The following is a 19,927-nucleotide window of genomic DNA, read 5'->3' on the forward strand; positions in this document are numbered from 1 at the left end:
AAGAGTTGAGATTTGAAACTAGTCAATTTTTTTCTGAAAGTTATAAAATAAAAGTTTCATGTTAAGTACCAAAATTGACATGCTACAAAACAAGTTTGTTACAAAACAATTTACAAGTTGCCAAATTCAACAACCTGAAAATCAAAAAGGTTTGAATGTAAACAGAAAATCATTAGGAATCATCAAATTCACAATAAGCTTCTGAAGACATTTAATTTTTTTCCATTCTGAAATTTCTACACATTTCAATGAAATGAAATTGGTAATGGATTTAAACTTGGTGTTAAACACATTAAAAAATACAACTCCATAAACCATTAAAAACACTAGAATAAGTATCAAGTATGACAGCGTACAGTCAAATAAATAAATGCCACTTCCTGTAAATGACACTGGTTCCATATATAAATTAAGGCAGGCCACAGCTGATCTTGTCTGCCTCGAACAAACTGGCTTCAATATTTCATACACTTCCACCGAGACTGTCCAAATAAAAAAAATACAAGCAGAAACATGTCAGTAGAAAAAAACGAAAGCGAGATGAAAGTCCATGACCATCACTTGCTTAATAGTTTTAAAATATTGCACAAAGTTAAGGACTGACAAATGTATGAAAATCAACTTAAAATGCACTTGTAAGACTGAATATAGAAGCTTGTAATACTTAAAAAAAATGGGACACTTGTTTTAAACAAGGATTAATGAAGTCTCAGATGGATTATTGCAGGATTGAGTCAAATTACTCTGAAGTGATAAGAGCGAACGCCTCTTTCGATTTAACAACCCCTTAAAGATCTGTGATATTACAGATCTGCTCTTGCTCTAAATGAAAAACTTAAAAATCAATTCGTAAAATAAAAGGTACATTACTAGGGTGATAGTGTATACCTATTCTAAATTGGGTGAACTGATATATTGATAGACGACTCAATGTGCGTCATAAGTTGAACTAAAATCCAGCTTTTATTTATGAAGGGTTATATGTCCGATGAGCACAACCGTAAAATCAAATTAGACTTTTATTGTGAACTAAATAAATCTGCTTTGGCCCATTTTAAAATAGCTCAAGTTTAAGCCCATCTCTGTATGACTGATAATGCATTTTGCGGCAGACTGATTTTGGATTATCTAAAATTTCCTAATGGTACTGGAAATTTCCCTACTTTGAAAAACAATAAAAACAAAAAAATAATAAAATAAGTTCAAAACCATATATCAAATAAAAATGTATAAGAAATGGGGGGGGGGGAAAAAGAGAAAAAGCAAAGAAACAAACCAAACAAAACTCAGCAAAATGAAATAAAATTTAATGGTTTATGTTCAAAGTGAAACAATCAAAACAAAATGAAAGAAAATCTAAACTCAAGAGCAAAGGCCATTAGTTTCTCTCTGAAGCTGAGATAAGCACTCCTTTAGACAAAGTTGGAAACTGAAACAAAAACTTTTACTAAGTAAATTAAATTAAAAACAACAAAAACAATATAATCAAAAGGAGAAAACAGGGATGAGGCTCTCAGTGAGCATTAAATACAAAGTCAGTACCAACTGAAAAATCTTCTTCCAAAATGGTCAAACTTAGATTTGAAAATCTAGTATTAAAAAGATGAAAATTGTCCCTGCCTTTGGTCCATCTAAACATTGTGTGTCTTCATTGGCTTTTCTTTTCTTTTTAAATTGTCTTCAACAAGACTCTTCAGTAATGCAACACATTATAAAAAACATTTCGAACAGGGCTGCAAAAGGGTCTACAAGAAGAATATTCAGAGCAACGTCACACTATCAGGTCAAAAGTGCTTTGATCCTATACATCAAAATCTGGAAGATTCTATAAAAATTTTGAGCACTAAATAACTTACGGGAACTTTTCCTACAAGTGACAGATCCAAGCCAGAGAATGCTTTTTCTAAACTAAATTACTCACCGAAATGTTTAATGATCATTTAGGGTTTTTCTATGTTTTTGTTAGTGTTTAAGTGCCCTGTGAGTTCTTTGTTTCTCGTGTTGTTCTAACACCAAACCTTTGATGCAACACACCTAGACAGCTTCTGAGAACATTTTCAAAAGGTAAATTGGGGGGGGGGGGGGACTCCATTTCCACTCTCAAAAAATGTTATTAAGCAACATCAAGTCTAAAGTTAAAAAAAAGATGTGGATAACAAAAAAAAAAAATTAGACACTAGACAAGTACAAAAGGTGCAGAGGACTGAACTTTTCTTACTTTGAATACAATAAAACAAATATTGATGTGTCTGACTTCGCCATCACACGTCATTTTCTGCATGCCTCCACATCAAACTGTCCTGCTCCGTCTACTTGTGGCCCTTACTGGTCTTAAAGGACACTTGCAGCATCTTATCCCCAAGCCGGTACCCGTTCAGGCTGGTGATGGCCATCGCCGCCTCCTCGTAGTTCGTCATGGTAACGAAGCCGAAGCCCTTGCATTTGTTGGTGTTGAAGTCTCGGATCACCTTGACGTTGGTGACGGCACCAAAAGGGCCAAACATCTGCCACAGGATGCTCTCGTCTGCATCTTGGCCCAGGTTGTAAATGAAGATGCACCAGCCGGAGGAGGAGTTCCCGGGCATGTTCACACCCCCCATGTTGCCCATGTGGTCAACACCCATGGGGGAAAACCTGGAGTATGAAAGGAAAGTGTTTTTGCAAAAACTGAATATCTTACATTTCTGCAAATGGTCTTACCTGAAGCGCTGAGCCTGGTGGTGTAAGGGCCCTCCAAAGCGTCGGGACTGGTTGTGGTACAGCTGAGAGATGAGCTGCGTGTTCTTCACCTGGTTTGGATTAGCAGCAAACTTCACCGTGATGGGTTCAGTGACTCCTGGTGGCGTCTGGCCATTCAGGTTTTTCACAGCCTCCTCTGCTTCTGCTCGCTTATCGAACCGAATAAAAGCCACACCACGAGACACACCTAGAAAAGCAAAAGCAAACTGACTTTTTAGCTCAATTCAACTCCAAAAGAGCTATGCTTCATCGGGTGTTACTGGGTCAAAAAGTTTTTTAAAATAAATTAAAGAAAAAGAAATTTATTCACCTGTCATACCTGTAGACTGATCAATCAATACCCGAGAATTAATGATGCGCCCATAACGTGAAAACATGTCTTCCACATCCTTCTGCGACATGGACTTGGGCAGACCGCTGATGTACAGGTTGGCATCCTTTATTGTGTCCGAGCTCGGTCGTGCAAATGACACCTAAGAGAGGGAGAAATGGCTGCTTTATAAAAAAATAATAATAAAAAGAAAAACTGAGTTTTAACATAAATAAACAAAAGTAACCAGAGGTGACTTAAACAACATGGTAAATCTATGGGGGGGAGGGGGGGGGGGATTATTTTCAACACTGCAGCAAATTAAAATTAATTTATTAACTTGGGAACTTCAGTTTTTTTTATTTTAGACTCCAAAATAAAATTGAATGACAATTTTTTTAAACAAACATTTACCCACTTGCTTTTTGTTTGTTTCACACCTCCCACACTTTTTCTCAGTTCAAACAAAACATGGCTCAAACAATATGGCAGCAAAACTATGAAATCAAAGTACTAAAAACAATGTACTTAAGAGTTAAAAATTGTCAAACTTAAGCCAAAGTCAGACATGTCAGATGAGATGAGCTGTTAAAAAACAAACACTTCCTTCAGCTGATGTGTCCTAGCTAGTTAGCGAAGAGCACAGGAGCCGCAGGAAAGTAATATGACATGACATCTTTGCTTTGAGAATTGTAGAACACCTTATTGCACGTTACCTTGATAGTTTTGGACTGTAGCCTTAGTCCATTCAGAGTACTGATAGCTCTTTCTGCATCACTAGGGTTAAGATAGTTAACAAATCCGTACCCTAAACTGTGGCCTAGAGAAAAAAAAAGGAAAACAATAAAATAAAACAAAAAAAAAATCGATCAAAAAAATCTGCAAACAAATATTAAAAACAAAAACAAGTCTTAACATTGCATATTTGTTGAAGTTAAGCTTTCTACAAAGAACTGAAATACTTCCAATAAACAAAATAAATCTATGATGTTCCGAAGGTTTAAATAAAAGCAACTGGATTTCTTTGGTTTCTTGAAGACGTTTCACTTCACATCCGAGGACTTTTGTCAATTCTGACTGGAATATGCGACGGTCAAGCTTATAATCTAATGCATCTAATCAACACAACAATTCATCAGCGGATGGAGAGGCGGAGTACCCAGAGTTGTTTCGGCTTGTTAAATAAGAATAGACAGCTACAGCTTATAAGCTTGACTCTCCCATATTCCAGTTAGAATCGACAAAGCTCCTCGGATGAGAAGCGAAACGTCTTCAAGAAACCAAATAAGTCCCGTTGCTTTCATCGGAACCCTTTGGATTACCATGACCTGGATGACTGAGAACCTTCACCAGCAAATCTAAGATGGTCAAAATCTACCAGTAAATTACTGTTACAAATAGGGGTGTAACGGTACACAAAAATCGTATTCGGTTCGGTTCAGTGTTTTGAAGAGCTTGGTTCGATACATTTTCGGTATATTCTTATATTTATTTATTTATTTATTATCTGAAGCGGCTCCTACAGTGAGCAGAACCAGGTGTCATCACAGGCTGCTGATCTAGCATGATGTATTTAATTATTTCACAGGTTACAGTGTTTCCCCTAGGAATTTTTCCTGCTGTGGCGGGGGGTGGGGGGATTATGACAAGTCTCTAAATAAAGTAAAATTTTCCAGTGCAGATTGGAGACAACCCATAGAAGCACTGATTTGATCTCATTTCAGAGAAAAATAGAACAGGTTAGATGCACCTAATAAATAAAATTACTAACAAACTCAGGAATCTTTCTTTGCTTCACTGTTCTGGTGCTGAAAATATCACTAATGCGGATCAAAGGAGATACACAGATGAATGCACCTCTTATTTATTATTTGGAAACTACATTTACTGCAGCTGGCAGAGGCAGAGATTGTTTCTATTGATACACGGAATTTACAGAATCATTTTAAATTTTAATAGGGGAAGACTGCAGGAGGGAGCGGTAAAATACAGGGGGTCCCCAGCAAAAACAAGAAACTACGAGTCTGATGAAACCCGCTGGATTTCCATCAGGCAGTCACGGGGCAGCTCCAACGACCCAGTGGCTGTGCTGGGTCAGATATCGAGCCCAGTCCGGTACCGGCTCGGCCGTGAACGAGCCGAGGCGACGTCGTGCTCTGCTTAAGAAGAGGTGTTATTTTACCGCTTCAGAAGAAGCGTCCAACGTGTTTTTACGCTTTCTCCGAGACATGTCACGTCGCCAAGTTGTTAGCTCCGCGCGCTAAAACGTCAGTAGTGCAGCGTAGCCTGCTGGAGGTTTTAAGGGTTCCGATGAAAACACCCGACCTCTCAGGCTGCTCACACATCGATCTTAAGTTGTCGCTGTTGCGCTCACGCCGTAATACAGTATTAGATGCGGACAAATGTAAAAAATAAATAAATTTTACAAAAATAAGTGATGCTTAGCCTGGTGGGGGGAGGAAACCCTGTCAAGATTGTCAACACTCGTTTATCTTAATGCTATTGAAACATGTAAACCAAAATGCATTATATCCACTGCTACCTTTCTAATTTTAAACTCAGTAACTTATGCTGTAACTGCACCTTGCTCTGCCTGCTCCTTTCTTCTTGCTGCCCGCCGGCTGTGATCACAAGCGACAACATAGTAGTTCCCGCTGCTTCTTCGGGAAACGGCGCAAAAAAATATGTAAAACTTAGGATCTTGTAGGCGTGGCGGTAAGATTTCAGCCGTGGCGGGCCGCCACGGCTACGCCTATGTAAGGGAAACCCTGGGTTATTTGGCAGCTATGAGTGTCACGCTCATTCAGACAAGCGTTGTGTTTAACTGCTGATGCTCCGTGATTTTATTTCTGCAGTGAGTCTTAAAAACTCACCTCACACCACCCAGACTTTCTTCTTTAAAACTCGTATTAAAAAACGAGCTTCCGCCGCGCCAGATTTTTTGTTGTAGGATGAAAACTTTACATCACTTGTCCCGGGGGGGGAAGTTCAGCAGACATGTTTGTTTACATTTTTGCCACTGCGTGCCTAAACAGTGTGAGAGAAGGGAGGGAGGGGCGACGCTACGCTCTGTTCAGCGTCTCTACATGCTCCAGTAGCCGCTACAGCCAGCTGGTTTGATCCGCTCTGAAAGGCGTTGATCAGAATTTGCAGATCACATTTTTTTTAAACAGAGATCGGGCGCGTGCAGCCATCATGTGTCACCCAATACAGCGTTTGTGCGGAAACTCGCCTAGGAACTTTTATCCGCTGCACTTAAATCACGCAAATAAAAATTATTATTTAACGGAAATACTAAACAGAAACGGTACGCAAGTGGACCGAACTGAACTGGCCAAACAGAAACGGTTCAACACACCCCAGTGTACCGTTACACCCCTATTTACAAAGGTAATGAATTTGGGATATTTGTCGAAGTCCTCTGCAGATAAGATAGGCCAAGAAAACAACTACATCATGAGTTTCAACAGACAGAAATATCCAGAAGTTGATTCAGACAAAAAGAATTAGGGCTTAGAAATGTCACCCACTGGTAGGTTCTAAAGCAGGGTGGGTTATATATATATTTTTTTTTGCCTTTTTTTGGGGGTTGGAAAAAATAAATTTTGCCTGCTTCTTCTATTCCTGATCCAGGACAACCACTCGATGCGTAAGCGGCGCAGCATAACGTAACTCAACACAACCTCAGCGATGCCACCTTTCCAACTGGGAGCACTTCAGACCTGCAGTGGCTCTGGATGCAAATAAAAATAAAACCCGGAAATTAAATTTAGCAGAGTGGTGCTTCTGGGATGCACTTTACTCACTCGGTGGAAACAAACTCATTGATTAGATCACTTCCAGGCGCTACCCGCTGCTTACGCATCCGGTGAGAAGCCAGGGTTACCCCATTCCTTTGAAATGTTCTTTTTTGTGAGTGTTAGCTTGGTGTGGCGTTTGTGTTACTGCTTTACGGTTTCCTCATACCTGCAACTTTGTCCCGAACCAGCTTGGCAGAGTCCACCTCTCCGATACTGTTGAAGAGGCTCCTCAGTTCATCCTGCGTCATACTCTGAGGCAGGTAGTTCACTATCAAGTTAGTCTTGGCGTCCTTCCCCTCGTCCCCTCCCATGTGGTCTTCATAACCGTTAGACATCTCATACGCCTCCTGTAGGTCAGCCAGGTGGACCAAGAAACACAAAGCAGGGTAAAAAACACAGGCTGAAAAGGCAAAAGGACCTGACAAACATCAAGAAGTCTGGAGCTACTTGCACCAGCTTCTCAGTTGTTTCATGGATTGTTTTTCAGGCACAGTTGTTAATAAAATAAATAAATAAATAAATAAAACACACTAGCCAATTATCACTCAAAGCTATTACATTTTACAGAGTAAAATGTACTTTATAGACAGTAGCCTACCTAAGCCAAAAGGCTGAAAAAGCTAACAGGCGTCCAACACTATTGTAAAACAGTGTCATCTGTTTTTGCTATTTTGCAAAACATTAAATGATTCACAAAATCAAATCAACCAATACGGCACTAAAAACGAGTCCTACAGGGAATCAGTAGACATCTTTAAAACAAAACAGATAAAACAAAGTGACAAACACTTTGTCATTATTTAACTTTCTACTTAAAAATTTTCCACAGGGATGCTTGACTATCAACATTATTTAATCATAAAAGTTTCAGTCAATATTAATTCCTGACTATTTTAAAAATGAATACCTATTAAAGTTTGAAATTATCCAAAGATCCCATTTTATAGAGACATATTATTTACACATGCAGGTCATTAGTCATTCTGCTTACTGGTGATTATAACTCATGACCAGTGACAACATGTTTAGTCAAATGCTGTACTTCAACCACTGGTTGTCTAGGTGGTGTCCTGAAAACAACGTGGGCTACATTGATAATTGGAAAACTTTTTGGGGAAAACCTGGTTTGATGTTAAGAGACCGCACCCATAAACATATTTGGGGAAAAAAAAAAAAGAGAGACCGCATCCATCCCCTGTTGGATGGAGCAGCTCCTCTTTCTAGGAAAATGGCCAATTTTATTAGTCCTCATTGACAACCCAGGGTCCAGACCAGGAAGCAGATTTGTAGTTTAAATCACCCTTCTGCACCGTTACCCACCCAATACCCACTGAGACAATGTCCTGCCCACGGCGAAAATCAAACAGACAGATTAAAGATTAGTCTTAATAGAGGAGTAGCAACCATTTTTCACTCAGATCTGTTAATCAATCTCTTACCAATTAATAGTTACAGTTCTTTGAGCATCTTATTCTTAGTTTTCCTAATCCAGATAGCAAAACTGTAAAACCACTCTTGTTTGTAGTTTTGCATCATCCACTAGGCCCTTGCTCTCAGTTTTAGGATCAGATCTTAGAATTTTTTATCTGATTTGGTGCTAAATACTGATAAGGTCATTGTAGTGGGGGATTTTAACATCCATGTTGACACTGAAAATGATAGACTCAATGTAGCCTTTAGTAATATCTTAGACTCAATTGGTTTTACTCAAAGAATACATAGCTCCACCCACTCCTGCCATCGTATATTAGACCCAGTGCTGACTTATGGCACAGAGTGAGGAAATAATATTTCCACCCAATCCAGTCGGACTACTTTGATAACTTTTGCGTTTATTATAACGAGTTCTCCAGACATGAAAGTAAATTTCATTATAGTTGATCTCCAACTGACAACGCTGTAGCAACTTTTAAATCAACTGTTCCATCTTTACGGTCAGTATCACAGAGGAACTTAGAGGACAACATTTTTCATTTCTAACTCTTCACAAATTGATGGTCTAGTTCAGGGATTTCCAGGTGTGGTGCGCGCACCCCTGGGGGTGCGCGAGGTGAAAAGTGTAATGGCTGCAGAGCTCAGAGAAGTCTGTCATAGGTCACCATTAGCGTAGAAACTCATTTGTGGGTGGGCCAAAGAAAAAGTAAGTGGGCACAATAAATGTAATTGAAAACAAGTATATTTTTGAGCGCGTGTCCTCCACATGTGCCCTAGCTTCATAATAACAATGCGCCGAGCTTCAGCACTCTGGCCTGCACACGCCGATATGTTCCGTCGCGCGCGTGCGTGTCCTCCGCATGTGCCCTAGCTTCATAATAATAATAATGCGCCGAGCTTCAGCACTCTGGCCTGCGCTGATATGTTCCGTCGCGCGCGTGCGTGTCCTCCACATGTGCCCTAGCTTCATAATAACAATGCGCCGAGCTTCAGCACTCTGGCCTGCGCATGCCGATATGTTCCGTATTTGATCATTTTTAACGGTGTTGGAGGAATCTGAAGGTGGCGAGTCATTCTGGCAGATTGTAATTAACAGCTGTCTCATGCAGGTGTTCTGACATTGTAAACCTCACACACAGAACATTGTGGATGTAACAAAATAACAAGAAATGATTCCCATTCAGGCTATTGACAGCGCGCTGAAGATCTGAAGTTCAGAGTGCTTCTGTCAGAGGTCAGACGCGTTCCGGCTGAACCACGGCTCACGGGTGCACAAGTGAGCACATCTGGGCTGGGCAGAAGTCATTTTACAACATTGGTTTAAATAGCGCGAGACGCGGTGACTTGAGCGGCTGTGCCGCGCGCGCACACACAGATTCAATAAGCGCACACGCTGCTTTAACTCCGGCGCGCCGTCAGACTGAAGGCAGAAACGAGTGCTGCCTCCACCGTGATAAAAACTTTTAAGAGGTTATTTTTCATTCAAGGTCAAATTAAGATATTAGCTTCTGGGATGAGTCGGGTCCGCTCCAGCCAGTGACTCCTCATGAACCTGACCACATCTCATGTTACTGCAGCATTTGTTGTTCCAGTCCGCATGACAGCGGATCACAGATTCAGCCACACCATAAAACAGCAATAAGTTGGTCTGAGGTAAAAGTGAACATCATGGCTATATCTTTTCCCCTATAGACATTTGATTATGCACAAGTAGGTGATCAGCTCAGGTTTACGCAGAGCAGAAGGAAGGAGAGCGCTCTGGCCGCACAGGTTAAACGTTCCTACTTTAAGAAAACCGTTAAATTGCATTGTTAATGTGCTACCTGGGCACTCTAAATATTTATTTAAAATGAAATCAAAGGAAATTGTAATGGTATCGAATGTTTATTAATTACTATTTAAAAAATGAAAGTGATGGGGAATTTTTTTAACCTGTCTGTTTAGCTTGACATCTGATATATATATTATATATATATATATATAGAGCCATGCCCCGATGTGGGGGCTGGGGGGGGGGGGGGGTGTCGACATGGTCGGGACATAGAAGGGGGTGCGCGGCTAAATAAGTTTGGGAACCACTGATCTAGTTCATAGTGTTACTTTTTTACGTGTGGCATTATACAATAATACCTTTAAAAAAAAGATAAATACGGTAAGCACAGGAAGTTGGCTCCCAGGTTTAATTCTGAGCTGTGTACAGAAATCCAGAAAACTCGAGAGAACATGGCGCTCTTCACACAATGAATCAGGTGCACAAAAAATGCTTATTTCTCTGTTCCGACCAGGAGTATAGGTTAGTTAATTCCGGCTAGTATTATGCAAATGAAAATATGTGGTAAATGAGAGGATAAAATTTTGCATTGATTAGCATGTCTGTTTTGGTATGTGTGTGTGTGCATCAACCAACTCCCCACCCCCTCAAAATGGATGAAGGTGAATAGCAGCAAAGATGGCGAACGGCTTTGAGGTCAATGAAATCACCACCAGCTAGTTTCACTTATCGTCTGTAAAGGATCCCAGATAATAAAATCAAAGCACGTCCGAGATGCTCTGAACTAACAGGGGAATAGTGATAGTGATTCATACCACATCATTGGCTAAATGAAAGACTTAATGGGCAGATAATGAATTGTTTAGAGGCTGCACTGCTGCCACAACTCCCATTATGGATATATGCCCACAGGGTCCGAAATTAACACTCGCCAAATGCGAGCAAATTGCTCCATTTGGCGAGTAAATTTTTTAGCCCTATCTGCCACATAGCGAGTAAATGTTTGCACCAAATTAGTTATGTTTATCAGTCATCTTCCATGGATTTCTGTGATACTCCTCCCGCCTGCATGCAACGTACGCGAAAAGTGAGCGCCGCATACAACGTCATTTCCACCTATCCCATTCAATCAGTTTATCAAGTTAGCAGTTAGCTTCGTGTTAAAACTAGCGGTGAACTGTGGCAGTTTTTAACTGGAGTCAGCCAGCCTTCCAAAAGAGAACTCGTCGAACTGGAAGAAAAACCACCAGGACCAGTGGCAACCAGAAGATTTTGTGAAAAGTGGTGAACTGGAGATGGCGGAGTCGTAAGACAATGGCTACATTATGATGGCCACGTAGATGTGTCATGAGATTTGAAGCGTTGCTGCCTTTCACAGACACTTTTTCCTGCACGTGCTGCAAACAGGAGCAGTCTTCTATCAACTGTCCCTCGGCATTCTTCAAATATCCAAAAAATGCCCATACTTCCAACTTTGTCTTCTTTGAGGGATAATAAATGTCCTGCGCGCTGCCGTCTCCTCCTTTGGCCATTATTTCAGCTTTAGCTTCAAGAAAGTTTTGGTCGTAAACAACAAAGTGTGCATGTGCCGCCGGCAACTTCAGCAGATGATATGGTGGCTGGTAAGGGTCACCGCGCCTACACCGCAGTCACGGTAATCCACCGATAATATATTTTTTTAAAAACAAAGACGGTTATTATTGTTGTCAACTTTTTTACTGGGGTTTACCGCTACACCGGTTACCGTGACAACCCTAGCCCTGACACACTTTCAGATATTCTCGTGCCGCAGCTGTGTTTTCCAGAGATCAAGGACTATGACCCAAATGAGGCTATAATGCTTTGGCACAAAGACGGTGTCAGAAGCAGGAGGCCAGACTTCATGGACAGAGAAAACAAGGAGTCTGACTAGATTTCAATGAAAGAGTTCATAAAAACATCTCTAAAAATAAATAAAAAAATAAATAGCAAAAATGACAAAAGAGTTGTTTTTCTTATTAATTGATGTTTTAATTATTTTGTCACTCTGTTTGGAATCAACATAATATAGAATAGCATGCTTTAGGTAGATCTAAATCATTTAGAATTCTGGCCGGTAAAAATATGCTTGGCTGGTAGATTTTAATCATCTACCAGCCAACTTGGCCGGTGAGTAGTGTTGTCAAAAAAATCAATACCTAGATATAAATCGATACTAAAAGTGGTATATAAATTAGATATTGCATCCCTGTGGTATCGATATTATGGAGTCTCACATATACACAGCCTTCTTCAAGTACACCGACACGCACGACAGCCAGATGCCGTAAAGCAGCCTCCGTCTCCCAGACAAACAGAAGAAGAAGACGCCGCATGGCTACATTGCAATTTCCCGCGCGAGTTGTTTCCGATCCAAGTTTTGTTAACAATGGCAACAGCGAATTTGGGAGGCGCTTCACAGCCCAACTTAATCGACAACAAAAAAAGCAAAAGTGCAGTGTGTAAACACTTTGGATACAAGGCTGATGAGTCGGGGAAAGCAACAGACCGTGACAGGCTAATTAACCGCCGCTTTTAATGACGTCACTGCCATGCGCCAGTCTGTTTTTATTAAGATTAGATGTACCTTTGTCCTACTGTGGAGAAATTCGTTTTCTCCCTTTATTGACCAACAGAGTTGTTCAAAAGTACAGAACAAAACATATGGCATTACATCTTATGACAAAAATGCAACTTAAAGAGCAAGTCACCCCCACATCACTTTTTTTTTGCTGATAAACTATATAAAGGAGTGTCTAATCATGCTGCAGACATGTGTAGTCAATAATTTGGCAGTTCAGTGCATCTTGGTTAAAATTCAAATATTCTGCCTAAAACTGTCAGTGTTGCGCCGTCGTCAGGGAAAAATTCTGCACTGTATTTGAATTTAAATCTGCCACCGCTATTGGCTAAGAGGTATGCTATGATGTCATCTGGTAGATTATGATGTCATAATGCCATTGTGAGCCTGTGTGTGTGTATTTGTTAGCGGCTCCGCCCTCTCGGTCTGCCAAGCAACAGCATTTGTTGCATTTTTCAAACATGAAGTGGGAGTGAAGTAAGTTTCTTGTAGGTGGTGACTTGCTCTTTAAACAGAGTTTAAGCAGCAAAACATCACTCTGCAAATAGTGTATATATAGTGAGACAATTCATGATTTAAAGTGTTAACTTTCACCAGTTTTTGCATGCACCTTTTAAAAAATGCTGATACTTGAAAGGTTTAAGCACTTAATACACTTAATTCTTAACATTTAATTTTTGCAATATAAACTGAGGAATGTTATTTTTTGAATAAACTTGTTCAATAAATTGGTGTTTTTAAATAGTACCGAAATCGAGCATCGAGTTTTTTCCCCAGTATCGAATCGAGTTTGAAATTTTAGTATCGTGACAACCCTACCGGTGAGTAAAAATTTTTATGTCGGACCCTGTATGCCCAGATATATCCTTATGTAAATTAACATATTGCATAGTAGAAATAAGGTCCAGGTAGCAAAAAGAAAACAAAAAATGACTAAATAAACCCTGTAGTTACTGTTTAACAATAATACGTGTTTGTCATGCCACTTTTAGTAAATTTCGCACTAGTTGGCACATCCGCATTGTCTACTCACCATCTTAGTTCATAGCGACAGCAGCTAAGCAGGTAGAGTGGGTCTTCCAGTAATCTGAAAGTTCCCGGTTCGATCCCAGCTCCCACCAGAGAATGCTGCTGTTCCTTGCCTGAAATTCTAGCACCACGAATGTAACCCCCCCCCCCCCCCCCAGTGAAGTAGTCCCGAGCACGAGCATTCTCTTCCCCCCGCTCTCACAGATGGAACGCGGCAGCGAAACAGACCCGAGTGTGCACTCCTTGAGGCACATGCGAATTAGTGGCAATCCAGATCAGCCATCGAATTAGAATCACCGAAGAACACAACCTGGCAAGTCGGCAACGTAGCACAAAGGTTTGGAAGCATTTTACAAAAACAAATGAGAAGCAAACAAAGTGCAAACTCTGTAAGGTGAAACTCTCGTTTCATGGGAGCACATCGGCGATACAAGAGCATCTTAAAAGGAAGGACGTTGCGTGAAGAACACAGAGTCGCCTCTGTAAGTGTACCTCTTGTTAGCTGCTAGCATCATAGGTGTAGCAACAACAGTAGCGATGACAATCTTATTACCTTGGTCACAAAGATTTAGCCACACTAAGCTGGATAAATCTTTTCTGTGCATCCCTGCCACTCCCACCCCATCGGAAAAGATCTTCCCTAAAGTTGGAAACATCTGCTCTCAAAAGAGAGCAAGCCTCAATTTCTCCAGAACATGTCGAAACTTTCTTACTGTAAACAAGAGCCTTGTGTAGGAAAAAGTGATTTTTTGTACAGTTTATTTTTGGTTTTAGGTGCCTACCTCCATTTGACTGTGGCATTTGTATTAACAGGTTACAAAGATAACTAAAAGTTGTTTGATAATCTATCATCTTGTCTTTATTGTAACTGCTCATGAAGGATATTTTGTTTTTTGTGGAATAAAACGCCATGCTCCAACTGATGTTCAACTGGTTCTTTATCTTCTTGTTACCAGCAAACACCGTGAAAAACTACGGTGAAATGAACAACAATAAATACAAATATTAATTTTAGAAACATAAACTTATAACTCAGATATTAATGCAATACAGATAAATATACAAACACACCGTGTGCGCCTCTCCACTTAATATTCACAAGCAATTTCAGTCCATGTCCACTTTTCTTTATCCGATGTGAGCTTCTTCTGGTCGCTTCTCCGTGCTTGTGTCAGTTAATCATTCGCTCCGCTCGCGCGCACCTTCCAGTGTCAAATTTCAATCCAGCCAGCAGGTGGCGTCAAATCAACAAAGAAATTAAATTAAATATTTCCACAGTTAAATCAAACAAATGACAATGAATAACCACATTTAACTGCGACAGCTACACTGCCACCAAAATTACAATGATTGAAATTCACTACACATTAAAGAACTTTAAATCTTGTAATTTTCAATAAAATAACTATCAACCATAAACCTTTGTTATGAAACACACAGAAATCAGTAACTTGATAAACTCAAATATCACATTTTAATGTTGTATCAAATTTTGTACTTTACTGTAGTTTAGGACTCACTTTTAACCAAAACCACTAGTTTTTGAACAGGTCTCTCCAGAAAAGATAGTTGTCTCAGACGTTCACCTTTGTTCCCTAAATCTCTTTGACCTACTTGGATCTTAACCTTTCTCACTAAACCATCTGAGTTCCTCTTCAAAAGCTTCCTTCTGTGCTAGCTGGAAGAGTACAGAAGCAGCCATTTGTCTTTCTTTCACACTGATGGCTCCTGATTTGTCTCTTTTTGCAAGACTTTTAATCCTTGCTACCACATTAAGTGCTGTGATCCAATCAGAGCATTTCATGAACCTCTCAAGAAACCTGTCTTGCTCAATAGCATCTGTTTTAAGAACTTTTACCTCTGGGTCACCAACAAGAAGTTCTGGAGATTGTTGGTTCGTGATAATTTCTCTTTCCCAAGGGAATTTAGGTCCAGTGAGCCAGTTTGAGTTTATTAGCTCTGCCACCTTGAGGCCTCTAGATGCGTGGTCAGCTGGATTTTGATCAGCTTTAATGTAAAACCATTGGTTTGGGTCTGTAGTGTCTCTTATTTTTTGAACTCGATTTGCAACAAACACATGAAAGCGACGAGCATCGTTTTTTATGTACCCAAGAGTCACTTGAGAATCTGTCCAGAAAAACTCCTCATCGATTTTCCGCTCAAGCTCTGCTCTAAGAAAGTTACTAACAAAAGCAGAAACTGCAGCTGCAGTGAGCTCGAGGCGCGGGATTGTGACTATTTTTATAGGTGCCACTCTGGCTTTACCCATAACTAGAGCACAATGCACTTGTTCATCTGTAACAAACCTAATGTATGAGCATTGTCCATAGCCACTGCTGCTAGCATCAGAAAAATGATGCAGCTCAACCCTTTTGATTTTGCCTAGGTTCTCAGGAAAGAGGCATCTAGGTATTTCGACCTTTCGAAGATTTTCCAAGTCACAGAGCCAAGCTTTCCACTTGGTTTCCAGTGCGGAAGGAACAGGTTCATCCCATCCAACTCCACTTTTGCACATTTCCTGGAGTACTTGTTTTCCTATCAAAGTGTAGGGTGAAAGAAATCCTAACGGGTCATACACACTTGCTACTGTTGCTAGAATTCCTCGGCGTGTGGCTGGCCTTTCTTTGAGGGCTCCACTGAATGTGAACACATCGGCTTCCACATTCCATTTTACTCCCAGCACACTTTTCATTGGAACTTCAGAGTAGTTCATGTTTACATCCGTAGTGTTGCCAGCTCGTTCACTTTCAGGAATAACACTCATGACCTCTTTGTTGTTGCACACAAATTTGTGCAAACGCAACTTCCCTTTAACACAGAGTTTGAGTGCTTCACAGACTAGCTGCTTGGCTTTCTTATCTGTTTCAACACTGAGAAGCCCATCATCCACATAAAAGTTTTTGTGAATGAAACTGGCTGCCAGTGGGTAGTCCTTTTCGTTTCTTCTGGCGAGATGTTTCATGCCAAAGTTAGCACATCCAGGCGATGACGCTGCACCAAACACATGCACTCGCATGCGATATTCCTTTGGCTCAGTATTTGTATTTCCATCCTTCCACCACAAAAACCTTAAGAAATCTCGATCCTCTGGATTAACATGGAAGCGGTGAAACATTTTCTCCACATCGCACATTATTGCGATTCTGTTCTCTCGGAATCTGCACAATACTCCTGCCAGAGTATTGATCAAGTCTGGGCCTGTAAGTAAGTGGTCATTTAAAGAGGTGTCTTCATGTTTAGCAGAGCAGTCAAAAACAACTCTAATTTTTTCTGGCTTTCTGGGGTGATACACACCGTGGTGTGGAATGTACCATGTGTTACCATCCTGTGGTGTTTCTTCTGCTTCCTCTGCATCACCATCTTTAAACACATTATTCATGAACTTTATGTAATCTTCTTTGTACTTGGGGTTCTTGTCCATTTTCATTTTCAAATATTTCAGACGAACTGTTGCAAGCTGCTTGTTATTTGGAAGCTGTGGACGTTCTTTAAAAGGTAAAGGCATTTCTAAATGACCTTGCTCATTGTAGTGAATATTTTCATTTAGCATCTCTAAAAACTGAATGTCCTCTTGAGATATGTTCCCTTCTTTGGGGTTAGTGTCCAGAAAATCAGCTTCAAGTGCTTTAATCACAGATGCAGGTGTAATAGATGGCAATTCCTTTACTATTACACGATGGCAGGTCCCAGTTGCGCCCACTGAACCTGTCCATGGCTTAATGGGTCCCACAATGCTCCATCCCAAGTCTGTTTTAACTGCATAGGGATCATAATCCTCTCCTGGTATGACCTTCCTTGGTTTTAGAGCTCTTGTACAGTCATAACCAATGAGGAGAGCTACAGGACAGTCCAAGAGATCTGGCATTTCATTTGCAATGCTGAGTAGGTGGGGCCATTTTTTTGCAGTCTCTCGAGTTGGAATACTGTTTTTCTCAAGTGGAATGTATTCTCGAGTATATGTAGGTGGCAACTCAATATACTCTTGTGAGTGGTACCCTCTAACTCTCAGTCCTTCCACTCTTTGACTAGGCACAATAGAACACCTGTCAGTTATGGTTGTCAGCTTTAATTTAACGGGTCCTGTTCTTGCTTGTAATTTTTCACAAACATTTTGATCAATAAATGTATTGCTGCTTTGGGTGTCTAGCAAAGCATAAACCAATGTCTCTGGTCTATTTGTTGAAGAAGAAAGCCAAACTGGGACAATCATTGAAGTGCAATCACTGTTGTCCAATTTCACACTGCATGATACAGTGGCTGCATTTTCCTCTTTCGGTAACATCTCAGGCTTATCTGGTTGTGGATGATCTTCATGAAGAGGAGAAGGGTGCTTCCGCTTGCAAACATTACATGTTACTCTTTGTTGACAGTTCTTGGATATGTGACCAACACGAAGACAACCAAAGCACATATTGTTGTCGATAATGAACTGCTTCTTTTCTTCAAGAGACATTGCTGTAAACTTGTCACATTTGTAAATAAAGTGATTTTGCCTGCAGCAGATGCATTCAATTTGCCTTTTATTCTGAGTTGAGGAAAGGTTGGGTTTGGATTTTTTGTTGATCTGTGTTGCAGCTGTGGCCTTTTCATTTGTAGACACATTCATTGTTGTCATCAGGACACTGGCTTTCTGACGTTTTTGTTCCTTTTCAGGTTTTTCAAATGTGTTCTTTAAGGCAAACAAAGAAGAAACTGGATTGCATGCTATTCGTGCTTCTTCTGCCACAAAGTCAGCAAACTCTGTGAAACCTGGATATTCCTTTCCTTCATCTAACAGTTTTGACACATGACGGTTCCAGCGGGTTGTTGCCCAATCAGGAAGTTTCAGTAATAATTTTTGATTCTCCTCACAATCATCCAACACTTTGAGGCCCTGAACATGGGGCATAGCATTCTTACAGGAAACAAGGAAATCACTAAACTCTCTCAGCTTTAGTGACTCTTTTGGTCCAATCTTTGGCCAACTGCTTAGCTTTCCCCGAAAAGCTCTTTGAACTACAAATGGGTGGCCATAACGGTTGTTCAGAGCATCCCAAGCTTGGTTGTAAGCTTCCTCATCACTGCGATAGAATGTCCCTTCTAAAACACCAAGAGCTTCTCCATTAATGTATTTCTTCAAGTAGAAAAGTTTATGGGCTGAATTTGTGCAACTAGTCTCAATAAGAGCCTTGAAGCAAGTGCTCCACTCAGTAAACTTCAGTGGGTCTCCTGTAAAGGTAAATGGCTCTGGTATTGGAAGTCTAGTCATTGCTAAAGACTCCTTTAAAGCTTGAACTAGAGATAACTCACTTTCTTTTGACGCTACTCTAGTATCACACTTGGGCACTGGAAGATATTTTGGGATCTTGTTGGTTATACCTTCAAAGTTAGGAGGTGCCGTACTCTGGATAGCTTGGGTGTATGGAGGACTGTTAAGAGGTTTGGGAAGCTGACTAAAAGACAAAGTACCTTTTACTTCACTGTTTCTTATTTCAGCATTCAATTTTGATTCCTCTTCAGCATACACATTGTATTCAGCCTCAATAACCTCAAGATCTCTTTGCTTTTCCAACAATTTTAATCTCTCTTGTTGAGCTAATATCTCCTTTCTTTGGGCAGAAATTTCCTTTTCCCTGCTTATTTCAGCTCGTTTAGATGCCAACCGTGCAGCTGCCTCTGCTTTCTTTGCAGATACCTGACTTCCTTGCTTACTATAACTGTTCTGGCTACTTTTTTCAGCCCTAGACACAGTTGAGCCATACATTGACTTAGCATCTTCTCTCTGAAGCAACTGAAGGAGTGAGTCTTTTACAGCAATTGCATCAAACTCCTTATCAACATCTGCATAGCGCCTTTTCAGAAGCAACATCATTTCAGTGGAAACTGAAGAACAGCTATCCATCTTTCTTCTGAAATCTTGAGATGGAGTAGTCAGTGTACGTAAAGCTACATAATCTTGCTGTAGGTCAGATTCACATTTTCCTACTGATTTGATCATTTCAGTTAACTCTGCTTTTGAACATTCCTTTTTAAGTTTGGACCTAGAGAGTTGAATCTCTGCTTTAAAGTTTACATATGTTGACATAAACTTTCTTTCTTTACTTGTTATCTCAGACTGTTTAAAGTCACGCATTTTTTCTGTTAGTTTTCTTTGACGCTCTGAGCGTCTCACTTCTGTCTCAGGTTGGGATGATGGCTGAGTCAAACCTATTTTATGTATTTCAAGGTCTGCATAAATTTCACCTAAGCGTATTTCAACTTCCTCT

The 19,927-nt window shown here is 40.3% G+C and overlaps 1 protein-coding gene and 1 long non-coding RNA gene across 4 annotated transcripts in view; both read right to left on the bottom strand.

Annotated features, from left to right (window-relative positions):
- Positions 1-1,363: 1,363 nt before the first annotated feature.
- elavl1a (ELAV like RNA binding protein 1a) overlaps positions 1,364-19,927 on the bottom strand; it is a 28,854-nt gene continuing 10,290 nt past the window's right edge. The window contains exons 3-7 of one of the 3 annotated variants that reach the window (XM_070546839.1): positions 7,016-7,207; positions 3,766-3,869; positions 3,050-3,212; positions 2,701-2,926; positions 1,364-2,634 (exon numbers count right to left, since the gene is read on the bottom strand). In XM_070546839.1, the coding sequence (XP_070402940.1) occupies positions 2,310-2,634; positions 2,701-2,926; positions 3,050-3,212; positions 3,766-3,869; positions 7,016-7,207 (1,010 nt within the window). In that variant the 3' untranslated portion in view covers positions 1,364-2,309. Of the gene's footprint in view, positions 2,635-2,700; positions 2,927-3,049; positions 3,213-3,765; positions 3,870-7,015; positions 7,208-15,071; positions 19,632-19,927 lie in introns of those variants that run through there. The other 2 variants (XM_070546840.1, XM_070546838.1) reach the window with 2 other exon arrangements.
- Positions 14,603-14,887, bottom strand: LOC129166817 (uncharacterized). The gene is made up of 2 exons (XR_011517195.1): positions 14,754-14,887; positions 14,603-14,654 (listed from the first exon to the last, which is right to left on the bottom strand). It is a non-coding gene; the product is annotated as an uncharacterized lncRNA (long non-coding RNA).

Source organism: Nothobranchius furzeri, chromosome 18 (assembly GCF_043380555.1).
Source record: "Nothobranchius furzeri strain GRZ-AD chromosome 18, NfurGRZ-RIMD1, whole genome shotgun sequence".
Classification (NCBI taxonomy): Eukaryota; Metazoa; Chordata; class Actinopteri; order Cyprinodontiformes; family Nothobranchiidae; genus Nothobranchius; species Nothobranchius furzeri.